This window comes from Clinocottus analis, unplaced genomic scaffold (assembly GCF_023055335.1).
Source record: "Clinocottus analis isolate CAN_PGR_092001 unplaced genomic scaffold, fCliAna1.0.p SCAF_3, whole genome shotgun sequence".
NCBI classification, from domain to species: Eukaryota; Metazoa; Chordata; class Actinopteri; order Perciformes; family Cottidae; genus Clinocottus; species Clinocottus analis.
This window is the reverse complement of record NW_027176042.1, coordinates 23,686,248-23,709,284: the sequence shown is the minus strand read 5'-3', so window position 1 is coordinate 23,709,284 and position 23,037 is coordinate 23,686,248. Positions and strand designations below refer to the sequence as shown.

At 42.7% G+C, this 23,037-nt stretch overlaps 1 protein-coding gene across 1 annotated transcript; it reads right to left on the bottom strand.

Moving 5' to 3' along the window:
* Positions 1-5,412: 5,412 nt before the first annotated feature.
* ywhaba (tyrosine 3-monooxygenase/tryptophan 5-monooxygenase activation protein, beta polypeptide a) lies at positions 5,413-19,326 on the bottom strand. The gene is made up of 7 exons (XM_068593576.1): positions 19,179-19,326; positions 14,584-14,744; positions 12,983-13,123; positions 9,120-9,243; positions 7,984-8,147; positions 6,911-7,006; positions 5,413-6,206 (listed from the first exon to the last, which is right to left on the bottom strand). The coding sequence occupies exons 2-7, from the start codon at positions 14,734-14,736 to the stop codon at positions 6,150-6,152; spliced, it is 735 nt and encodes a 244-aa protein (XP_068449677.1). The 5' UTR covers positions 14,737-14,744; positions 19,179-19,326; the 3' UTR covers positions 5,413-6,149.
* Positions 19,327-23,037: the final 3,711 nt, after the last annotated feature.

Sequence of the window (23,037 nt, the reverse complement as noted above, 5' to 3'; positions counted from 1 at the left end):
ACCTGTCAATCACAGTAAGCCCCGCCCTAAATTATCATAATTTACTAAATGAACATCATGCTGTATAGAAGAAGACTTGCAACTAGAGATTGAGACATGAACTCATGTTTACAATGTATATAGACTTCTATACAACCAGAGGAGTCGCCCCCTGGTGGTCAGGAGAGAGAATACAGCTTTGACACATGAAGCATAGACTTCTATACAACCAGTCGCCCCCTGGTGGCTCGATGAAGAGTACTTGCTCCGTGTTGACACAAAAAGGCTCTCCCTACACCAAATAAAACTAAATTTAGAATAATAACTATTTATAGTATTATAGACTGATGAAAACATGCAATTATGAATATTATATTACATTTCTGCCAATACATTTCCTTAAATGTCACACATTGTTCCTTTAAGACAGATTTAAAGATCTAAACTGTCACTTGGACTCAACTGCAGGTCGTTAAACGTTAAAAGAAGATAAACTGTTTAATCCACTTCTCCCATACAACACTTAACATTGTTTACTCATAAGTAATACTAAGAGTTAGTTTTACTATTTTTTATCTTCAGGGCACCGTTCCAATATCTTTATAGTAAGTTTATAGTAAGTTAGTAAGTATATAAGTTTAATGGAGAGGAATTCAGACAAAAGTGAAACCTTTGACATGAAAATATAAAAAATTATTTGTTCATGGTCACAAGTTTAAAAAGCGTTTTTTTTTTAAAAAAAAAACAAAGTTGGAAAAACAAAGTCCACCAAAAACAAAGCAATAAAATGATCTTTCACAAACAAAAGAACAAAAGAAGAGAAGGTGCCATCGTTCGTTGCTGAAATCCTTTCATGAAAAGCGACGTTGAGATAATTGTGAAATATCTTTATTTACCTTTTGTGGATGCAGAGCTGTGCAGCGGCAGCTTCTCGCCGTGGAAATGGGATGCGGATCGGATAACACGGTGTAACACGAGGAAACATGACACGCGCAGAAAGCTGTCACCCTCACCTTTAACCTTTGGCAAACAGCGACCCCTGTGGCCACAAATGGTAATTATGCAGTTTTATCACATGACAAGTTTCTTTAAAAATAAAATCACAATGTCATTGTATGTATATAGCATGGTTTGCAATATGACCAAAAAAAGTTGAAGTATGCCAAAAAAAGATATAGTATACTATTTTATTCATATGACACAAAGAAGTAGTTTTTATTTACTTTAAAATGTTGTGTAGTCCGCCATTCAGATGTAATGACAAAAAGGTGTTATATGCTATACATACTCTATGACGTCATCTATCTTATATCCTACCCTATGATGTCATCTATCTTATATACTACACTATGACGTCATCTATCTTATATCCTACCCTATGACGTCATCTATCTTATATACTACACTATGACGTCATCTATCTTATATACTACACTGTGCCATCATTTATCTTTATATACACTGACATCTGTTAATGTACTATACACTATGACATCATCCATCTTAATAAACACTATGACATCATCTTGACTATGACTGTATAATGATACTTCAGTAAACTCTGAGAGGAAACAATCGTTTGTCTTAACTATAAATCATTGAGTTTGAACATCGATGCTTCAGATATAAACTAGTTTTTCCTCTCAGCGTCCGGCTACATCCAATCCCTCACTCAGGCCATTCATTCAATTTCCGTTTTGTATTTTTTTAATCACAAACCAAGCGAGAATAATTATAACTTATCTTGCAGCATTTGCATACAACTGTTTTAACCGTTGTATGTTTTAAAGGCTTCTGTTGCGTATTTGCATTTCTGAGAGGAAACCCAAAACCTCCACGTCCACACGGATCCACTGAGCTTCATGTCCTGCGCTGCATCAGGGCCCCGCTCCTCGGACCTGGCTTACCGAGTTTAGCCGGATCATTTTCAGGATAAGATGACGCAGGTCAGGCTTTCTGGTTCATCCAAATCCTTGAACCAGCTCCAGAGAAGGTTTAGTGAAAGTTCACGTGACAAGCTGGTCGCTCCCATAATACAAACTGATCCGCCCATACACACATTCAGACTCCTCGCTATATGGTGATCTTCACATACATTTATACTCATATAGTACTTGATACATACGTGCATACAGTATAACCCTCATAAGTATTAATGAGATACTCTTTGGACTTGTTTTTATCTACTTATTCTGAAAGCCTACTGCCAGCAGGCACATTTAAATGAATATAATCTGATTCATTCGGGTGATGACGCACTTAAAATTAGCGAGTTTATTTGCCATTGTAGCGTTAGAACATCGTGGATTCAGCGATCGACTTTTTCCTCTTTTGAAGCAGACGGGCGTGCGCAACTATCCTGATGACCGACGTCTGGTTCGAATTAACGAGGCTGTTTCTCAGAGGCTGAGCCGCTCTCAAACAGAGGTAGCCTGATGTCAATCACCGGGGTAAAGCTGGATAACGGGACACTTGATGGACTAGTTGAAGCACGTATGAGGAACAGTGCTTTTTAACGTTCTTGAACACACACACACACACACACACATATACACTTAAATAATCTGTTTGTGCGTATACTTCATTTACATTTCTACAGCTTCACCTTGCCGTTAGAGAGCGAGCCGTTTTCCTTGTTCTCCCGAAAGCCACCAGACTCCATTGACAAAAACACTGATTTTAACCTCACAAAACACGTGAGCCGCTGGTCTGCCGCCGCCTCGATCGGTGGGCTTGTGTGACTTTGGTGTTTTTAAAACGGGGTTAGTTAGAAATTCCTCAAAGTCACACAACTACACAAACGCACGGATCGAGGCGGCTGCAGACCAGCCAGCTCCCGTGTTCCATGAGGTTAAAATCAGTGTTTTTGTCAATGGAGTCTGGTTTTGAAGAGCCCATAAAAGGCTTCCCGTCGGAAAAAAGCTGCCTGACTAAACGACGTACTAAAAAGACGTTATGTCACTTTGCTCCAGACTGACACTCTTCAAAACAAAACATCTGAACAATTCTTCGTGAAAGACTTTCAACTATCGACCACCGATCAGGAAACTGAGATAACGTCAAATGAAAAAGAACATGCGTCATTACCAGACTAAGTGTTGATAATAAACAGAACAGGGTTGATTCGGAACTGATAAAACCTTTATTTCACTTTAAATTGTCTTTTACATTTTTGTCCTGTTTATAACATGAAAGGTGAAACTAGAGTTGGATTTTTTTTTTTAAAAGACATACACAAATCTAATATTACTTCAATAACCAGGGTGTGAGGGGGGTGGGCCGGGGAGGGAGGGAAGGGGTTGAAGGTTTTTTTTTCTTCATTTTTTTGTCGTCATTTTCTCATTTTTACTGGTGTTCTTAAGCTAAATCTAAATTTCCACAACCACGTGCGCGCTAAGCAATAAAACCGTCACAGAAGCAAACTTTTTTTTTGGAGGGGAGGGGGTGGAGGAGGGAGGAGTTTTTTTTATTTTATTTTTTATTTTAAGCATAATACTGGTCAGTAAAAACAAAATTATTAGAGATACCAGATATACAGACAGGCTCGGTGCCACATTCACTACTGCATGGGATAATCGGTTTCCTTATAAAGCGTATAGAATAACTGCCTTTTTTTTATTTTGTTCAGCTAAACGAGAAAAAGAGCGGCAGGGAGGATTTTTTTTGTAATTTTTTTTTTTTTTTAACCTTTTGAACTTTCAGTGCATGAAAACATTTGTCCCCAGCAAAAAGAAACAGAACAAAAACATTGAGACGCGTGACTTTTCTACACCTAAAAAGAGTGGAATGTCGAGATGGTTAGTGACAAGCTTATTGTGACACTGAGTGCAGAAAAAAAGGAGAAAAGGGGCCTAAATTTCTCAAAGTTTGAGTTTTTTAAACACTTAAAAAGCATCTCGCTTACGAAAGGGCCTAAATGTAAACGTTCAGGACTCGGACTCACTTTGAAACAAACGCTTCCTTATCGGTTTAAACATCTGATTTTTTATATATATATATATTATATATATATATATATATATATATATATATATATATATATATATATATATATATATATATATAAATATATATATATAATATATATATATATATATATAATATATATATATATATATATATAATATATATATATATATATATATAATATATATATATATATATATAATATATATATATATATATATAATATATATATATAATATATATATATATATATATATATAATATATAATATATATATAATATATATATATATATATATATATATATATATATATATATATATATATATATATATATATATATATAGCCAGTTTAAGGTCAAAGTCGAGTCTCCAACTCAACTTGTGTACTTAAAAGCGCAGTGATCTGAACTTTAGAGACTACAAGAAGACAAAATGGTCCAACCGCGGTTTAAATTTCATAAAACGAGGAAGCAGGAAGTGGCGATTTACGTGGAGGTGAAGAGGTGAATGGGGCCGTGCGTCCTCGTCGGCAGATCAAACTACTCAGAGGGAAAGTGGAAACTTGGGACTTTTCAGGCGACGACGAGATACTCTGGACTTTTTTTTTCTTTCAAATCTACTTATTCTGAAAGCCTACTGCCAGCGGCCACATTTCAATGAATATAATCAGATTGATTGCCGAAACATGTTCCCCAACACTTACGCATTGCGGTGACATAGTTAAGCTGCGTTCACACTAAAAGCGTTGCGAATATTCACAACGCTTTTAGTGTGAACGCAGCATCGGCAGCAGAGAGAAAAGGGGCATGTCCTTTAAGGTTTTTTTTGCCATCGTAGCATTAGAACATCGTGGATTCAGCGATCGACTTTCTTTCTCTTTTTTAGCGGACGGACACACACAACTATCCTGATGTTTGAATTAACGAGACGGTTTGGTTTTCAGGCGATGAACTGACGGCGATGTCCATGGGTTTGTTTTACCCCCCACCCCAAAAAAAATAAGAGACAAGATTTACAGTGAAGCTCGAGAAATGTTTTACAGTTTTTACAGGTTCTCAAGAACCGGAAAGAAGAGTTTTATTTCGTTACACACACACACACAAAAAGAAAAAGTTAAAACAAAGGGTGAATGAACATGATTTTGTTTGTTTGGGTTGAGGGCCAGCAGTACCGATGTTCACCAGCGTCTTCAGGTGGAATGTAAAGCCTCTAATCGCTTTCACGCAGTCGAATAAGACGCTGGGTCTCGAGTTAGAAAGTACAACAAAAAAAAAAAAAAAAGGTGAGTGTTTGATTACAGCAGAATAAAAACGCTTTTAGTTGTTTTTAGATTCGTCAGTGTCACAATACACCTTGAGGACCCTTCTGTATAAACCCCGGCAGAACCCCTCCCATCTGAATACAGGTCATCATCCGCCATCGAACAACGAGGAGCAAGGTGGAGGAAAAACTAAGCATCACAGTGTTTGTTGAAAATAAACGGACAGTTTAATAACCTTTTTGTTGTTGTTTCGTTTTTAAAGTGGAATAAAACCAGCCATTTTTGCCAGTACACTAAGAAAAAAAGCCAAAAGAGAAGGAAGGGATGGACAACTAAGCGTTAACTCACTACAGCGAGGAGGAGGAAGAGGAGGAGAAGGAGGAAGAGGGGATGGTGGACAACTATATAAGTGCGTTAACTCAATAGAGCGAGGGAGGGGAGGCGGTAAGGAGAGAAGTTAGGAAAGAGGAGAAAGAGAGAGGGAAGATTAAAAAACAGGGGAGTGTGGGCTTTTTTAAAAAGACATTTATTCTTTTATTTATTTTAATATTTTGGATAAAACCCCCGCCCTGCGTGCTAGAAGACTAGACTGACCAGCGGGGATTTAGTCTGCTGGAGTCGTGGAGTGCCATGATCAACAGGGAGGAAGAGGAGGAGGAAGAGGAGGAGGGTGATGGAGTAGTTTCGCTTTCCTCGTTCCCCTCCCGTGCCCTCTTTGTTTCTTTTTTAAACTGTATTTATCGTCTGTCTGTGAAGGTCGGGTACTATTCATGCTGTTGGTTATACAGAAGGGAAGTCAGGGAGGAGGGCATGAAAAAGTGGGACAGAGAGAGAGGGATGGAGGGAGGAGAGAGAGACGAACGGGGGTTTTATGTGTACGAAGAGAAGAAGGAGGAGGAGGAGGAGGAGAGTGGGGTCATGGGTTAACAGTGAAGTGCGCTCTAGTTATCCCCGTCGCCGGTTTCTCCCTCTTCGCCCTGGTTTTCTGATGTCCACAGCTGCAGGAAGAGAAGAGAAATCATTAAAAAAACACATTAACGTCTTCATGAAACGCTCTGCTAACAAGTCCATCTCATCTTTTACCCCTCGGGGAACTTTAAAGTACAGCAGGGAGAGCTAGAGAGTGTTCATTTAAAAGGTTGTGAACTTTACCGTCACAAGTTCAATGAAAACAGTGGTAAAAGTTTAAATAATTCCAATTAATCCACCGATGAAAATACAAACGCTTGAGCGTATCCCCGTCCTCATCTCTCGTTGAACTTGACTCTACCTTCACGTGTTTCTATTATCACACGTTATTCTATCTGCTGGAGGAAGAACAGCGACCTTTTTACATTTAAACATGTTGACGTGTACAAGTAGAACAAACACTGACACGCGGAGCGATGCGCTGATTAAATACCGGCCCTTTGTTAAATTAAAGTCTGGAAAAGACAGCGTGTAAGTGCCTCTATTAATCTACAACTTGGCAGCGAAGAAAGGGCAGGAATGGAAATCAGTGCGGTAACTTGGTGAGATCGCCGTCGAGTCGCTGCGTTTTTTATAGCTACTAATCTGAGGAAGATGCTGGTGAAGATGTATTTATAAAGTATGATTTAAACCATCTGCACTTCAGCATCTGAAACCCAGCGGACTGAAACCGAGGCGGCGCAGTCACACGAGTGCGTTACATCCCTCGTGTTGCTATCCGGTGCGTACTCACAGTGAGGTTGTCCCTTAATAGCTGCATGATCAGGGTGCTGTCTTTGTACGAGTCCTCGTTCAAGGTGTCGAGCTCGGCGATCGCCTCGTCGAACGCCTGCAGGGGAGAAACACAGAAGAGCAGCGAATCAGAGGTTAGTCTCATCTAACGAGCTGCATTCTCCCTCCGGGCCACCAGGGGGCGACTCTGGTTGTATAGAAGTCTATGGCCCAATCCCAACCCTCAACCCTTGAACCCTCAGGGACTCACTGACGTCAGCTGCTAAATGGTTGAGTGAGAGTCTGTGAGGGCTTGATGCTGTGAACATGAATGAGACAGCACTTTACTGCAAAGTGACTACATTAAAACTATTGTGTACAATTATGTATTTATTTTATTCTCTTTATTCACTGGTTCAAACGTCTTCCTCATAAGATGAGAAGTCATTTTATATTTATTCACTTGTTTTTGTCCAAATAAAATGTGTGATAAATGTACAGACAGACAGACAGACAGACAGACAGACAGACAGAAATATTCTGTTTGCGTTCCTCTAATTCTTTTCTTCCATAATGTTGTAAAGGTATTTTATCGGGCTAAATGCCCACGTGCCTCTTTGTTTACCTTTTTTTTTTTAACGTCTCCATTCTTCCATTGGGAACTGCGTGTTAAACCTCACGTTGCAATGCATTGTGGGTAATTCCCTTAGGCAAAGTCAGCATCTAGTGTTGACTTACGGAAAGGGTTCATAAAGGGCTCAAAATGTCCGCCACAGAGCCCTTAGGCCCTCCACCATGTGACACTCTGACACCTCCAAACCCTCGAGGACTTCGCGGGAGCGCGCCTCAAAGTCCGTGAGTCACGTGTTAAAGCTGCATTCTCTCTCCTGACCACCAGGGGACGACTCCTCTGGTTGTATAGAAGTCTATGCTTTATGTCTCGAACTGCATTCTCTCTCCTGACCACCAGGGGGCGACTCCCGTGGTTGTATAAACGTCTATGCTTCATGTGTTGCATTCTGTCTCTGCATTTTTACACAGACACAGACACAGACACAGACACACAAAGTAATGCTCAGCGTCGTGCACACACACCTGCTTGGCCAGAGTGCAGGCCTGCTCGGGCGAGTTGAGGATTTCGTAGAAGAAGACGGAGAAGTTGAGGGCCAGGCCGAGCCGGATGGGGTGCGTCGGCTGCATGTCCTTCTTGCTGATGTCGAAGGCGTCCTGGTAGGCATGCTGAGAGCTCTCCACCGTGTCTTCAGGAAGGAAAACAAACGGCGGTCAGTCATTTACAGCCCACTGGGACCCAGAACACTGCGATTCACCGGCGACTCCGACAATATAATTGCGGCAACATGCCAACAGCGATGATCAGAAGGTGCGTTTACAAGGTTCAGCATCCCAGTTTTAGGGCATTAGTGCGCTGACATTTACCAAATACAAAGTAGAGCTGGTGGGAATGTTCTTAGCTTTGCAGATACTTGGACATAAACTTCAGATTCTGACCCGATGATGCCGCAAAACTGTTCACCAACTGTATTAAAATCATGATTTTGTATTATTTATGACGTGTAGTGTCATTGAGTCACTTGCCATCGGGTAAAAGCAGCAGGGGAAAAAAAAACACTTTCAGAAAAACGTTGTCACTGTTGAGCCTCAACTTCTTATCCGATGGATGCTAACCCGGCTAACGGGCGCTTCAGCAAAAGTATACAAATGGATCATTTTTTTATTAGATCAAATTATTTAAACATCAGTATCAACGTCATGAACTCTGAAGCTTCATGGGATCTCTCGCATGCGATGATTTTTATTTCCTAAACAGCATTTTCTCTCTGTAGCGGCTGCTCGAAATTTTTCATTTTCTCCGAAAATTGCCCCATTTGGTTTCAGTTATTATACTACTACCTCAACTTTAACACAATATTAACACACTTCAAGAACGCGTAGTTGAAGACGGGGCTCTTCCTGTAACTCGTGCTGTTCCTGGAGAATGAAAGTATCACTTTACTGCAAAATGTTTATCAAGTTCTGTTCCTTAAAAAAGGATATTAACCCCACGAGCAACACTGCAAACAACAAAAAGGCCTTTTTTCTTTGATTACCCAGGTGCCCTTAGTCCCCAGAGTCAACAAGCGTCACTCGAGCACGACTGTCCGATAGAAAGCCAGCGGGCTTCAGGCTCAGAATGCCACCGTGACCTTGAAGGGAGGAGAAAACCCACTCACCCTTCTTTGAGTCCCCAGAGGCCACTTCCGACAGGTATCTGAAGTAGTCTCCTTTCATTTTGAGGTAGAACACCTTGCTCTCCGCCTGAGTTGCGTTGGCAATGAGGAATTTGTCGAGCAGACTCTGAAAACACACGAGAGAGGCGGAAAAAAGGGTTAACGCACAGAAATATGAAACATACAGTCCTGTCAGTAAAGCTTTTATTATTTCACACTCGATGGAGTCAACGGTGTGGAGAAACCGCGACGTGAGAACCCGATGGACAAAAGGTCCGTGTGTACAGTATGCATTCAACCGGAACATAATACTTCCTCATAACATGGCAACATGACCGCCGCGCAGAGGATTGTGGGTCATCATAGCCAGAAAAGCATGCTGGCTTGCATCCTGCCCAACATCCTGGTGTTTTGTACTGCATTTGACATCCGATGCGTCGGGACACACCGAATCTCTCTTCTGGCGCACTGAAGAGTACGAGTGAGGTGGTACGACATCCTGCCCGCAGTGCTGCAGCCAGGAGCAGCTGGCGCCCTTTTGGGACCAGAAGCTTGCAGCCAGCGGCCTTTTGGGGCAGAACCTTTCAGCCTTTTGGGGCCAGAAGCGCCGCGGCCTTTTGGGACCAGAAGCTTGCAGCCAGCGGCCTTTTGGGGCAGAACCTTTCAGCCTTTTGGGGCCAGAAGCGCCGCGGCCTTTTGGGGCCAGAAGCGCCGCGGCCTTTTGGGGCCAGAAGCTCGCGGCCTTTTGGGGCCAGAAGCTCGCAGCCAGCGGCCTTTTGGGGCCAGAAGCTCGCAGCCAGCGGCCTTTTGGGGCCAGAAGCGCCGCGGCCTTTTGGGGCCAGAAGCGCCGCGGCCTTTTGGGGCCAGAAGCGCCGCGGCCTTTTGGGGCCAGAAGCGCCGCGGCCTTTTGGGGCCAGAAGCGCCGCGGCCTTTTGGGGTCAGAAGCCCGCGGCCTTTTGGGGTCAGAAGCCCGCAGCCTTTTGGGGGCCAGAAGCCCGCAGCCTTTTGGGGGCCAGAAGCCTGCAGCCTTTTGGGGGCCAGAAGCCTGCAGCCTTTTGGGGGCCAGAAGCCTGCAGCCTTTTGGGGGCCAGAAGCCTGCAGCCTTTTGGGGCCAGAGCCAAGAGCCAAGAGCCGGCGGCTTTTTTGGGGCCGGAGCCAAGAGCCGGTGGCCTTTTGTCCGTTGCTCAAAGCACCTCTAAACAGCTGCCATGTTTGTCGGATAGTCCAGCTCCCCTCCAGCTTGTTAGAGCCCACTCGGCCTGACACCAACGGAGCGGCGCGATGAACCCGATAAAAAGGAGGATCTGACGAACCCCTCGTATCTCTGAGCGTGACGTAGAGCATCGCCGTCTCCATTTACCATGCACCAAATACAAAAAGAGAATAGATTCTGTATAAAACTGTTTTCCTTCATGTTTAAATATGGAGCCTATTAAATATATGAATACATACATTGGGGAGGGAACTAAAACATTTCTTTCTCGTCACAGAAACATCACTCAAGGTCACGGTCGCATATATCGATCCTGCTGATGCGTCAAAATCTTTCCCCTTGAGGGCGTCCTGCTGCTTTAAGGGCGTCATGTCTACATTTGTCCGTCCATCCTCCCCCCCTCCCTCCCTCCAGCGCCACAACACTGCAGAGGCTTCCAGTTTGACCTTGAAGATATTATTAGAAGACTGCTCAGGCGCAGAAAAAAAAAAATCTGATTTGACCTTGAGCGATCTCTGTTCTAACCTCGTCATGACCCCTCGTTGTTTGTGAGGCCTCAAACGTGTCAAAAGACCAAAACTGACAATGACATCATAGTGCAGTCATGTCGCAACTCTGCGACATGAAAGTGAATTTAGTCTTGGAAAAGGCAAAAAAAAAAAAAAAAGGAGGCCTCAGCAACCAGCAACCACGAGATGCCGCCTAAAAACCACTTCAAAGAAATGGCGACGCGTAACGTTTAAACGACAAACAGACGTATTGTGTTTCGGTGGAATCCAGAAGAGGCAGTTCCTGGACGCTTGGACCGAACAAAACAAGCAAAGAAACCAAACCTTATTTTTTGACTATTTCACAGCGATTACGTTCCAAAAAATAAACAAACAAACCCACACCTCCGCAGAGCCCTGCAGCAAGATGCTGGATTTTGTAACAAACAGCAACAAAAAGGTATTAAATGCAGAGGATGGGCGACTCGGCGTCCCGGTGGCTCCACAGCAGAGGAGACGGAGGACGCAACCAAAGCTCACAGGGACACGAAGCGACGCAACAACTCGCTTGTGCGTCGGCATCAGGACGATCTGTCCGCGGGGCTGGCCAAAAACGCCGGTCTTTGAACACCTGCCCAACTCCTATTGGCTACCACGTGGGCCCAGAAACATCTAAAACCCAGCAGAAGAAGAACAGACCCGACATACACGTCCAGTGGGTCATAACGGTGGTTATTTCATCTCTACTTTGTTTTATTCCCCCTTCAGGGAGAGTTTAGACGAACAGGAACGCAGCTTCATTATTCAGTTCTATCAGACTGCTGAAAAAATGTGCCGAGTCATCCGGCACCTGGCTTTACTTTTTTGCTACGATGCATCATCAGACTCTCACACTCACTCACACTCACACACACACACACACACACACACACACACACACACACACACACACACACACACGTTCACCTTTAGCATGAACGCTGGTAAAAGCCGCCTGGCGAGCCGTCAAACTCACGCACGCTTCACTCAAACTGGACTTTCTGGAGTCAGATTTCATCCGCTCTGCTCCTTCCTGAACCTACGTACAAGTTCACCGCCACCGGCTCTGCCGACGCACAAACTAGGCGAGACTTGAAAATGCTTGGTGGCAACGCGGGACGCCCTCTCAGCCTTTCTCCTCGGCACCAAGAAAAAACTAAATGAAGCAAATCACATCGATAGCCGAGCACAAAGAGCGTTTTCTCCTGTAGCCAAAGACGCACTTCCTGGTTCCCTCTTTAGCTCCGCCCTCGCTAAACAGCTGGTTAAAAAAGCTCAGCAATCCTTTTTCTACGCCAATTCAATCCGGATTTTGGGATTTTTTGTTTAGAGGTGTACGAATAATATTTTGTTTTAGATTTATTCTCAGCAGAAACTACCCCAAAATCTTCATATTTTAAATGGCTTTAAATTCAAAAATGGATGTTGGAGATGGAATTATTGGCCGTTTAGTTTTGGTAAATCAATAAACGGAGGTTATGACGAACTCTGAAGCAATTAAAGTCCAACCTGGACCTTTTTTTATGTACTAAAAAATGATTGGCAGCAGTTGAGATTTAGCTTTTTTCAAAATTCATGAGACACTAGTCGAGTCGACGCCTTCAAAAAGGCGTCATTCAGCGGAAGACGTCGTTGGCGGCGGTCACAAAATCTGGCAACGTCCTTATTGGCTTTTTCAAAAAAGTCAACGGCGAATTCACAGTTCTGTCCATAAAAATCTTGATTCCCAAAGTCACGGAGCAAAGAAACACTGCAGCGGGAAATCTGGCTTCATTGCATTCACTGTCTTTGTTTCAGATTTATTCTCAGCATAATCTAACCCCAAAATCTTCATATTTCTCTTATAAAATCGTATCTAAAAGAAGGGAAAGATTAAAATGTTAAAGTAGGTTTTCATCGTCGCACCGGCTTGTCATTTGCTGACTGTAAAAAGACATTAAGATTGTTTGACGGTGCTGCCACTAAAACAACGTGTAACTGGTATTCGTTACTCCGCTCCAGTGAGCGTTCTGACACCATCTTTCCCTCTTTTTATAGCTTCTGTATTCTCTCACTCTCCCCGTCTTCACTCTCCCCGTCTTCACCCCCCTCCATCCATCCATCCATCCCTCCCTCCCTCTGCGTACCAGCACGTCATTGCAGATTTCTTGCAGTTCAACCTCGATCTTCATACGGTACTCGCGGGCCATCTGCTGTTTCTTCTCGTTCCCCTCCGTCTTCTGCTCGATGCTGGAGATGACGCGCCAGGATGAGCGGCGGGCCCCCACCTGACGGAGACGGGAAAGAAGAAGAAACGACATTTAATTAAAAGAAATGGGACAAGATCTCACTCGCATACGCATGTGAGATGAAGAGGGATTATTCCACATGCCTCCTGGTTTGGTGAGGCGTGAGGGGAAAAAGTACAGAGGACAAACTGCATTGGGAGGAAAAAAATAAAAATTCTATCAAATCTCTACGATAAATAGAGCAGCAGTGGTAGAGGAAAAAAAAAAAAAAAAACCTGAGGCCGCACTTATGTAATTTGTGCTTTTATAAATAGACGACAAAATCTTCATGAAAAGCACAAAAAGTACAGCCAGGCGCATTATATATATATATATATATATATATATATATATATATATATATATATATATATATATATATATATATATATATATATATATATATAAAAAATGTTTTAACCGTCACTGTGAATGCTATAAATAAAAGACGCGTTATGGATATGTGACTGCAGTTATAGCTCGTGCTGCTCTCACAGGATGAGCTGCTGTCAGACGCCGCAGCTCAGAAACCACCACAGGAATGTTTCCCCCGAGAAGGATTCTCATGTGCGGCCAAACCTTCAGGAGACGCTCCTCGCTGCCAGCGGTGGAACGATGACGTATCAAAAACAAGGTGTTTTATTGTTGCTGACGGGGCTCGACGTCAATGAGCAGATATTACCAGCTGATCTCTGCTAATGCTACATTGTCATTAATAAGCTCTGTAATGCTACATAGGCAATGATCTCTGCTAATGCTACATTATCATCAATAAGCTCTGTAATGCTACATAGGCAATGATCTCTGGTAATGCTACATTGTCATCAGTAATTTCAGATAATGCTACATTGTCATCAGTGATCTCTGCTAATGCTACATTGTCATCAGTGATCTCTGCTAATGCTACATTGTTATCAAACAATTAAAACTAATAATGCTCGCCCCTCAAAATGTAGTAATCAAAGCAAATAAAAACAATAATTTGTTTCGTCAATTTTGTATGTGTGCATTTATTAATTAACGCAGACCCGTTCGATGTCATACTTTAGTTTTTACTTATACATTTACCATGTGATTAATTTATTACACTCATTTTGGTCTTATTCTTTTTTTTGTACTTGTGCTTCTTGCTCGTTCGCGTCATCTGCTGTGCGGCTGTAATCCTGCATATTTCCTGGCTGCGAGACTAATAAAAGGATCATCTTATCTCACGTTAATATAGTCAAGTCAACACATGTATTACTTATCTTCAGCCAGGACAGTTTTACTCGTCCGCTCTGTTCCAAGGAGAAAATCTACCCGTGAAAACGAGTCGATTTTATTGATCGTTCTGGAGCTCTGCATCGAGCCGGATCATTAGACGACGTCACAGTTTGCGCCCCTCGAGCGGCGACAGGTTTTGGGGCAAAAAGAAAACTAAAACTAAAGAAAGGTGAGAGCCATGGGTTTGGGTGCCGTACCACGTTCTTGTAGGCGACGGAGAGCAGGTTGCGCTCCTCGTTGCTGAGCTCCAGGCCCTGCTCCGTCACGGCCTTCATGGCAGCCGCCATGTCGTCGTAGCGCTCGGCCTGCTCGGCCAGCTTGGCTTTCTGCACCAGGTCGTTCTTATCCATTTTTTAGGCTGCATGGGGAAGAAGAAGAGGGGGAGGGGGAGGGAAGCACGATGGAGTTAGTGGTTTGGACTTAAGATCTCCCTTCACCAGCTGGAACGGGCAAAAAATAAATAAAAGGGTTTGGACAGAGAATAGTATGAGAAGTCGAGCATGCTGGAGACAGTGAGCGGATTAAGAGAAAGGGACCAGAAACCCAAACATCCATGTTGAACCCCGCTCCATATTCACAAACTCCGGTTGGGCAAAAAGCTAATTACTCGGTCGCTACCGATCGGAAGCGACTATTGGGATCCGTCCAAAAAGGAACAAATAGAATTACAGCAGTCTGGGGTGTCGACAGTGGACGGACGCGGCACTTTGAAATGCCACCGCTCATCGTGTGAATGTGTAGAGGGAGTAAAGGGGGAAATTAACCAACACTGACATCCCCTCCGTAAGAGCAAAGACCTTACAGCGCCCTCGCAAAATGTCAAAAACCCTTTCGATTCCAGCTCCCCCCCTCCAGTTACTGCGTCCCTGAGGGCTTTCTACATCGCAGGATGAATCTGTAGGTCTAAGTAGGCCACGGCGTCGCCTCCATCTCACATCCCATCCAGCAACTCGCCCGCTACGTGCTACATTTGAGATACAGAATTCATTGGATTGACCTTTTTTTGAGGGGGGGGGGGGGGGGGTTAAAAAAAAACAGCTTAAGAATGCATTAATGTACAAGGAAGGTTGTGAATACACCCGACACCAGAAGGCAGATGTACCCTCACATCTGCATGACGACATAGTTTGACACATTTTTTCTCTCCAGTTCGGGAGCCTTGCACCCTGCCACCAGCCCGGACATTCAAACACCCCCGTGTTACGTTCCAAGCGTCCTTGAAGCTTACCTGAGGTCTGACCTCCCTGTCGAAGCAGGGGGGTGAGGATGGGGTTTCCCTACGGGGGAGGGCAAAAGAGGTGGAGTCCATAAGCTTCATGAACACCACAAGTCTATTTTACAGCGCAACATCGCCAACGAACCAAACGCAACGGCGCTTGCATCCGTTTGTGGAAAACGTCGGTATTGGACGAAGCTTTTAAGAAACTTCTATGAATACAAGTCGTTTAAAAAGGACATATTTTTACACCAATTTTTTTTAAAAAAAGGATGTTGAAGATGGAATTATGATCCCTTTACGTTTTGCAAAACAAAAAAACTGAGGTTATAACGAGCTTTGAACTAATTAAAGTCCAACCTGGACCCTTTGTAATGTACTAAAGAATGATTGGCAGCAGATGACATTTTGCCTTTGATGGAACTGAATTTAAAATCCATGAGAAAATATCCGATTCAACGCCTTCAAAAAGCGTCATTTAGGGGAAGACGCCGAGATCTATTTGGTAATCAAACTGGTTGTATTATATTATTACAAATGCACATCATGAAGTTTGCCTCAACACCACCAGATGGCACCTGTGTCCTCACCGAGGCCTTCAAAAGAGGTTCAACTGTGGCTTTATTTTATATTCAATGGAAATTATGTCGTCAGATAATTGGACTTCTTTTTTTTTATACCCCGTTAGTTTAAAACATCACGTTGTCAATTTAATGTTTGTGCTTCTGAGCAACTGATAATTAGCAATGAATGAATCCCAGAAACATCACGCTGTATCATGTCAACCAATCAGACATTTTCCCATCATCTAGTACCTTTTAAATATCTGTGGTTGCAGTAGCAATGGGCAATGTTGTGACAAGCAAAATGAGCTGGACCGCTTGATAAGATTTGTGTGAATTTGTCATCAATCTAATGAAGCAACTTGATTCATCTGGTATTTAATTTACTGGGTGAAAGCAGGACCGCAGACCTCTCACCCGACAGAAAATATGGAGGACAAACAAAACAAAAATACATCTTTGTCATCCACAAAGTTTAACCTGACACTCTTATGCTCTTCCTGTGGTTTGCCTTTTGGTCTCGGCGCACCGGTGGCACAGTTCCAGCGCTGATTCATAAAATCAATGACCTGCTGATATCGAGTGCCGTTGCATTTGTTCACGGAAAAAGCAAAAATGTGCCGTACCATTAGCGTACAGGATCAGTATGACCTCCACACACACCCATTTTCTCCATTTTCAGGAACTCTGATGAGGAAGAAACCTGAAATCCCTGAGTTATTTTAAGTTGACATCGAGGAAACACTCTTGATCTGAAAGTGGGAAGGGTTTTAGCGGCACATTTATAAAAACACAAATCACAGTTTTAAAAGGAATACAAAATAAAACACACCCACGTCATTATAAATAAAATGTAAATTGCGGCACCATTGGGCTTTTACTTTTGTCCAACCAGCATTTGTTTTACATTTCTAACCTCTGTGTCGTTTTTAACTTAAATAAAACTATTGACCGAAAGCTTAGCAACTTTTTCATCAACGATTTCTCATCCAAATTACTTAAAGGAAAAAAAAAACTGAACAAAAAACACTTAATCATTTGCTCATGTGCATGACTAAACATCTAAATATTTAGCCTGGGCTATGCCAACACGGGTTCTGGGAACATATTACTCTGACATATTACACTATTAATCGAGGAAATAATTAGGAGAATTAGCTTGTAATGAAAATAATCATCAATTGAAGCCCTGCTACATTGACAGACTGTTATTGAGAGGTGAAAGATCACACAGCAACTTTCACTGAGTCATTCATTTAGTAAAGGTGTCGGCGAGTTAAACTTTTACTATAAAAAGGTGATTTCATGCTAAAGAAATTGTGATAATCAAGCAACACCAGTCATGAAAAAGCCTTTATGATGAATGATTATGGAGGAGAAAATAAGGCTTGGCTATGATATAATGGATTTCACTCTTGACAAACACGAGTCAAGCGTTTAATTTTAATTTACAGGACCCACATTGCTCATCGTTACATCTGTCTAATTGTCTAAAAACTATTTAAAATCTAGTTGGTTTGATTGACATGGCTTTTTTGATTGTAGAAGGTTTTTAGTATATAAATAAATGACGTCGACAGGTAAGTAAATGAGCACAAACAGGAAACGAGTGCCCAGGGTAAGAAAAATGGTGACGCTTTTCCCCGCTTCAGCACTGATGTAAAGGAAGTGGATCTTCCGGCTGCGTGTGGCGTTCACGGCGCGTCGACGCCTCCGAAGAAGCTAATCTGTTCGCAAAATGCGGCCAACGAACAACGTTTAATGGCGCTTGATCAACCCACACGTCGGTTAAACGTGCACCAAACGCGGGCCTCTTCGTCGTGTTACACAAATCACCGACTCGGCTTAATAGGCGGAGAAACAAAAAAATAAAAAAATGGTGGCGGGAGGGGGGGTGGTACACCATTTTCAACAGTAAAACCCACCGCCACCAATAAATAAATAAATCAAAAAACACAGTATACGTTTTTAATAAGCAGCCTAGCGGGTCCGTGGACGTAAAGGGTCGTGTCGGTTAGTCGGCCTGCCGTCAACTACGCCCTCCTTGTCGCAATTCCCCTGCGGATTTTTTTTTTAAGATGGAGCGATAGATTACCGCTAGCCGGCGAGCTAACGGCGCGTCACGGCCGATGGTGGCTCCGAGCGAGCAGTTAGCTGCGGCTACTGGCTTCAAGCCGTTAGCTTCGGTCGTTATAACGGGCAGCTTGACCCAGTTCGATCCCTAACGGCGCCTAAGACCAGAGTACCCGGATGATCAACTAAAATACACGGCGTGTGTCCGCGGCTAGTTATTCGGCGGAGAAGACGATTAAAAAAAATAATTGTATTCATTTTTTTTAGTGGCACTGGAGAAACGAAGGGTGTGTGTTAGCTCCCGTGTCGTCTCACTACGCAACAACGGGGCTAAGCTCGAGGCATCGCCGTTAATTACGCCGTTTCGGCGAATAAAGGAGGCCCAGCATACGTCGCTTGTGTCCGGGGTGTTTTCCGGCAGCTTTAACGCTAGCCTCGGATGATCCATCGTGTCGTGTACTGACTGTTCTTTACTACGGCTGCTACATAAATATATTTTTTAATAAAAACACAATTGAATCGTGCCTTCACGACGGCTACCGCTGCTGCTGCTAAGCTGTCAAAATGGCCAAACTTGGGTGCCGCTGCGCTTCTCCCTCCCTACACGGCCGCCGCGCACCACGCGTGGTATCGACCGGGAGGGGAGCACAGGCCTTGCAAAAAAAAAAAAAAAAAAAAAAAAAAACAGCTTAAATGCACACGAATACAACACAATGCGCACGAGCCGACCTTTCGCCAGGTGTTTTTATTATAACGGGTCATTTGTCGCTATTTCGGCCACAAGTCTCGGCCTAAATCCCTCGTACCCAGCCCCAAACCACAATAGGCACCTTCCGCCGCAGAGGCAGGGACACGGGGCCGCCGCAGCGCCCCGCGAAGGTGCGTCCGTTGGCCCCCGTGTGTACAAGACAACAATCGAGTATTATGCAGGTGAACTCACATTTTGAGCGTACAAGGAATCCCGATTTTATTCTCTTAACGATGGGAGTTTCGTGAAGCCGTCCTCCGCTCGCTGCTCAGGGTATTCAGGGCAGTACCACTTCCGCCTGCTCTGACACTTCCGCTTCCTCTAAAACCCCACCCCTCCCCCCGCCGGTAACCAGGGCGACTGCGCCAAGGGGTTTCCCGAGCATCTTGCGAGGGGCTTGACGTCAGAGAGGACCATGGCAACCGCTACGGGATGACGTACTCCGGTCTCCGTGGCAACTGTCTCCGCGAGGCCGCTTGCAGTCGTAGCTGAGTTCATCGTCATGTCAGCTGACATTTTGATTTTATTTTATTAATTGTATGTATTCATTGTATTATTCATTGTATGTATTTATTTTATGTATTTATTATTTTTTTTCATTAAATTAATGCATTTATTTATTTTTCTATTATTATTTTTGAAATTATTATTTTGTAATTTATTTAAATAATGTATTTATTTTTATTTTCCTGGTCTTTTGAATATATATTTTTACATTATAAAATCTATTTTCCACACATTTGCTCAGATGTTTTTGGGAATTTTATCATAAAAACCAACAAAAGACATTTTAACATAATACAAAAGCGGATGACATCTCTATTTAACTCATTAGCTGTTATTCAACTCAATTTATTTATTGCCCCAAATCACAAATTACCCTCATAGGGCTTTACTATCTGTACACAGACGACATCCTCTGTCCCGGGACCAACCTCGGTTCAGGAAAAACTCCTCCAAAAAAAAGGGGAGAGCAACAGAGGCGGATCCCTCTACACATCACTTCTCCCAGAAGATATTTAAGGAAAGACTGATTGCTGCAGACTGGAGTATAAACTGAAGCATGAACGTCTCCCTGCGAAAAAGTTTTATTTTGTTTCTTTGTGGATTCTTATCTGTTCTTAAAGTACATAGAACTCAACAGAAGTTGTCCAGTTAAAACTTCCATTCACAAGAGAACAAGTTCCTTTATTCATCAAACTAGTCAGAGATCAATCGGTCAGTTGTATAATGAATCAACACAGAAACCCAACAATGAGTAAAATATTGGAGGCGAAATGAGTTTAAATGAATTATAAGTGATTCAGCAATTAATGACGTAACGGAAGCAAAGAGTTCATCAGCACGGCCGGCAGCAGATTAACGATCAGTCGATCAATCAATAAATCAAATCAAGCGCTGACGTCAGAAGTTACTGATTGAACGCAGAATGTTGAAGTGTGACTGTAACGGACTGATCGCTTCAAAGCTTCGGCTCTTGCTAGGTTCTTTGTGTGCGTGTGTGTGTGTGTGTGTGAGTGAGAGTATAGATTTGTAAATACTGTATAGGCCAGTGAGTGTGTGTACTCTCATTTGTACGTTTGTGTTTGTATGTGCACGTGACGGCTGTTTGCTGAGGACGACTACAAAAGATGCAAAGAGACCAAAAGGAGTCGCAAAACAACGATGAAGAGTTGAAAAAATTCTCAACAGACATGTGTAGTTGTGTAGTTGTGTAGCCTTGAAGCCGAGTCGTCCTCCGTTGTGCTGCACTTCACTGAAGCGGCCACTAGATGGCAGTGAAGTCTGCTGCTGGTTTCAATGTGGCTCATTTTAGACGATACAATGTAGCTCTTGAATAAAACTGTTACATTTATATTTATATTGTTCACAGTTTTGAATTATTTTAATTGTCTATGAGATCAGGGGTGGAATGAGGACTATATAGGGTTGTTTTTGCCAGTGAAGAGGTATTTAAACATGTAAACATAAAAGAGACGGAAAACAAGAAAAACTATTATAAATGAACAAAAGAAGACATTAAAAAAAATGTTTTATTAAAAATTGCTTTAAACTATATTTATGCACACTTAATAACCTATTTTTTTGTGCATGGTCACTCAACTTTTAGACATGTCAATCAATCAGGGACAACAAAAGCACAATTTAAAAAATAAAATATGAAAATAATAATAAATAATGGAGATAAACATGTCTCCATTAAGACGTGCTGTATAACTCACTACAAAAAACCCGTCTAGACTCTCAATTTAGAGAAAAGAAAAACAACTTTAACAGGAGAAAAATAAATAATTGATTGCGGATCATTATCATAATTTATTCGATATTGCTCGTGTTCTATTTTTTCCTTCCTTTCCTAAATTAGTCCACGTCTGCTGCAGCAACATGTGCATTGATCCGCCGCCATGTGAGTGTGTGCGATCATGCGGTTTATTCACACGACACGATGAGGCAGAAGACTTCCATACAGCCGGTCACTATGAATATGAATATGACTGAGATGCTAAACACTGACAGCTTTCACCAGTTTGCTGTGACCCAGAATGTAATAAATGTAGATCGTCATCGTCCTCCGCAGGAAGCGTTTGATCGTAAAACGTTCCACATCCACTTTGGATTCAGGATGGTCGGACTGAAATGTTTTAATCAATAATCTATTTTGAAATGAAGTACTTCCTGTTCAACTGTCAGAGCGACCGAGCCAGGCGTCTGTAAGAGAGTTTTCTTCTGAAACTTCACATAATTGAGTTAATATTCATGTCAGAAGAAGCTTCATTGGCCAGGTGTAAGTTCACATATACACATATAATACTTGTTGTTATACTCGTATTGTATTTAAACATAGAAAAAGATATGAAGCTAAAAAAAAAGAGCCCAACAAAGATAAATCATAACCACCTCTGATTTTATAAACCAGTAGTGAATGCAGATTTAAGACATGAAGCATAGACTTCTATACAACCAGAGGAGTCGCCCCCTGGTGGCCAGGAGAGAGAATGCAGCTTTAACACATGAAGCATAGACTTCTATACAACCAGAGGAGTCGCCCCCTGGTGGTCAGGAGAGAGAATGCAGCTTTAAGACATGAAGCATGGACTTCTATACAACCAGAGGAGTTACTTTCCTCCACGTTGTAAAGATGTTTCTGTTCCTCAGCATGACATGTGTGGGTTTTATTTGATTGGTCGAAACCCCTCCAGGTGAAGTATAACTGAGAGCTGCGTCGCCGTGATGCCCAAGTCCAGCCTCCGCAGTCCTCAATCAATCTGAAGGACTTCTAATCGATATGGTATGAAGTCCTATAACTCAGGTCCGGCTGTCCGGCTCCAGAGCTAAGAAAAAAAAAGATCTACTGAAAATCAATGAAGTCACAGTTTACCCCCGAAAGGCAACGACGGCGTTGCAAAAAAAAAAAGACCAGAGGAGGCGTGCTGGAAGAGAAGGAAGAGGGGAAAATAAGAGAGATGAGACATTTAAAGACTTGAAGACAACTGAGAGCACGACCGCTGTTCATTAGAGGACGACACCCGAGGATCAGATATAGACGTAAACGCATCGATACGTTCAGAGCGTCTGGGTTGTTGTGCTGCCACGACGCCGCAGACGTGTTCATTGGCCACTTTGTCTATTTACGTCTGTTGATTTCTTCACTAGAAGTTAGCATATCGTTGTGTAACACCAAAAGATATTGTCTTAACCCTTAAACACTAACGTCGGGTAATTTTCACCTGCGCGATTGTGTTTACGGAAGTTTCATTGTGTCGCTTTTGTCTGCGTTGAGTGGGTCTTTGTGTAGCTTCACGCTGCTCACTGACGTTATTAAAGATAGTTGTGTCTTATTGAAGGTATGTGTTTCTTAATATAGGTGGGCGTGTCTTATTAAAGGTGGGCGTGTCATATTGAAAGTCGGGGTGTCTTATGGAAAGTGGGCGTGTCTTATTGAATGTGGGTGTGTCTTAAGCTACGTAAGGAAGGTATTGAAGTTTTCACGGTGAAATCTATTGATTTACACTTTACCCCATTCGCCTGTCGTGTCTCAACACACACAAAC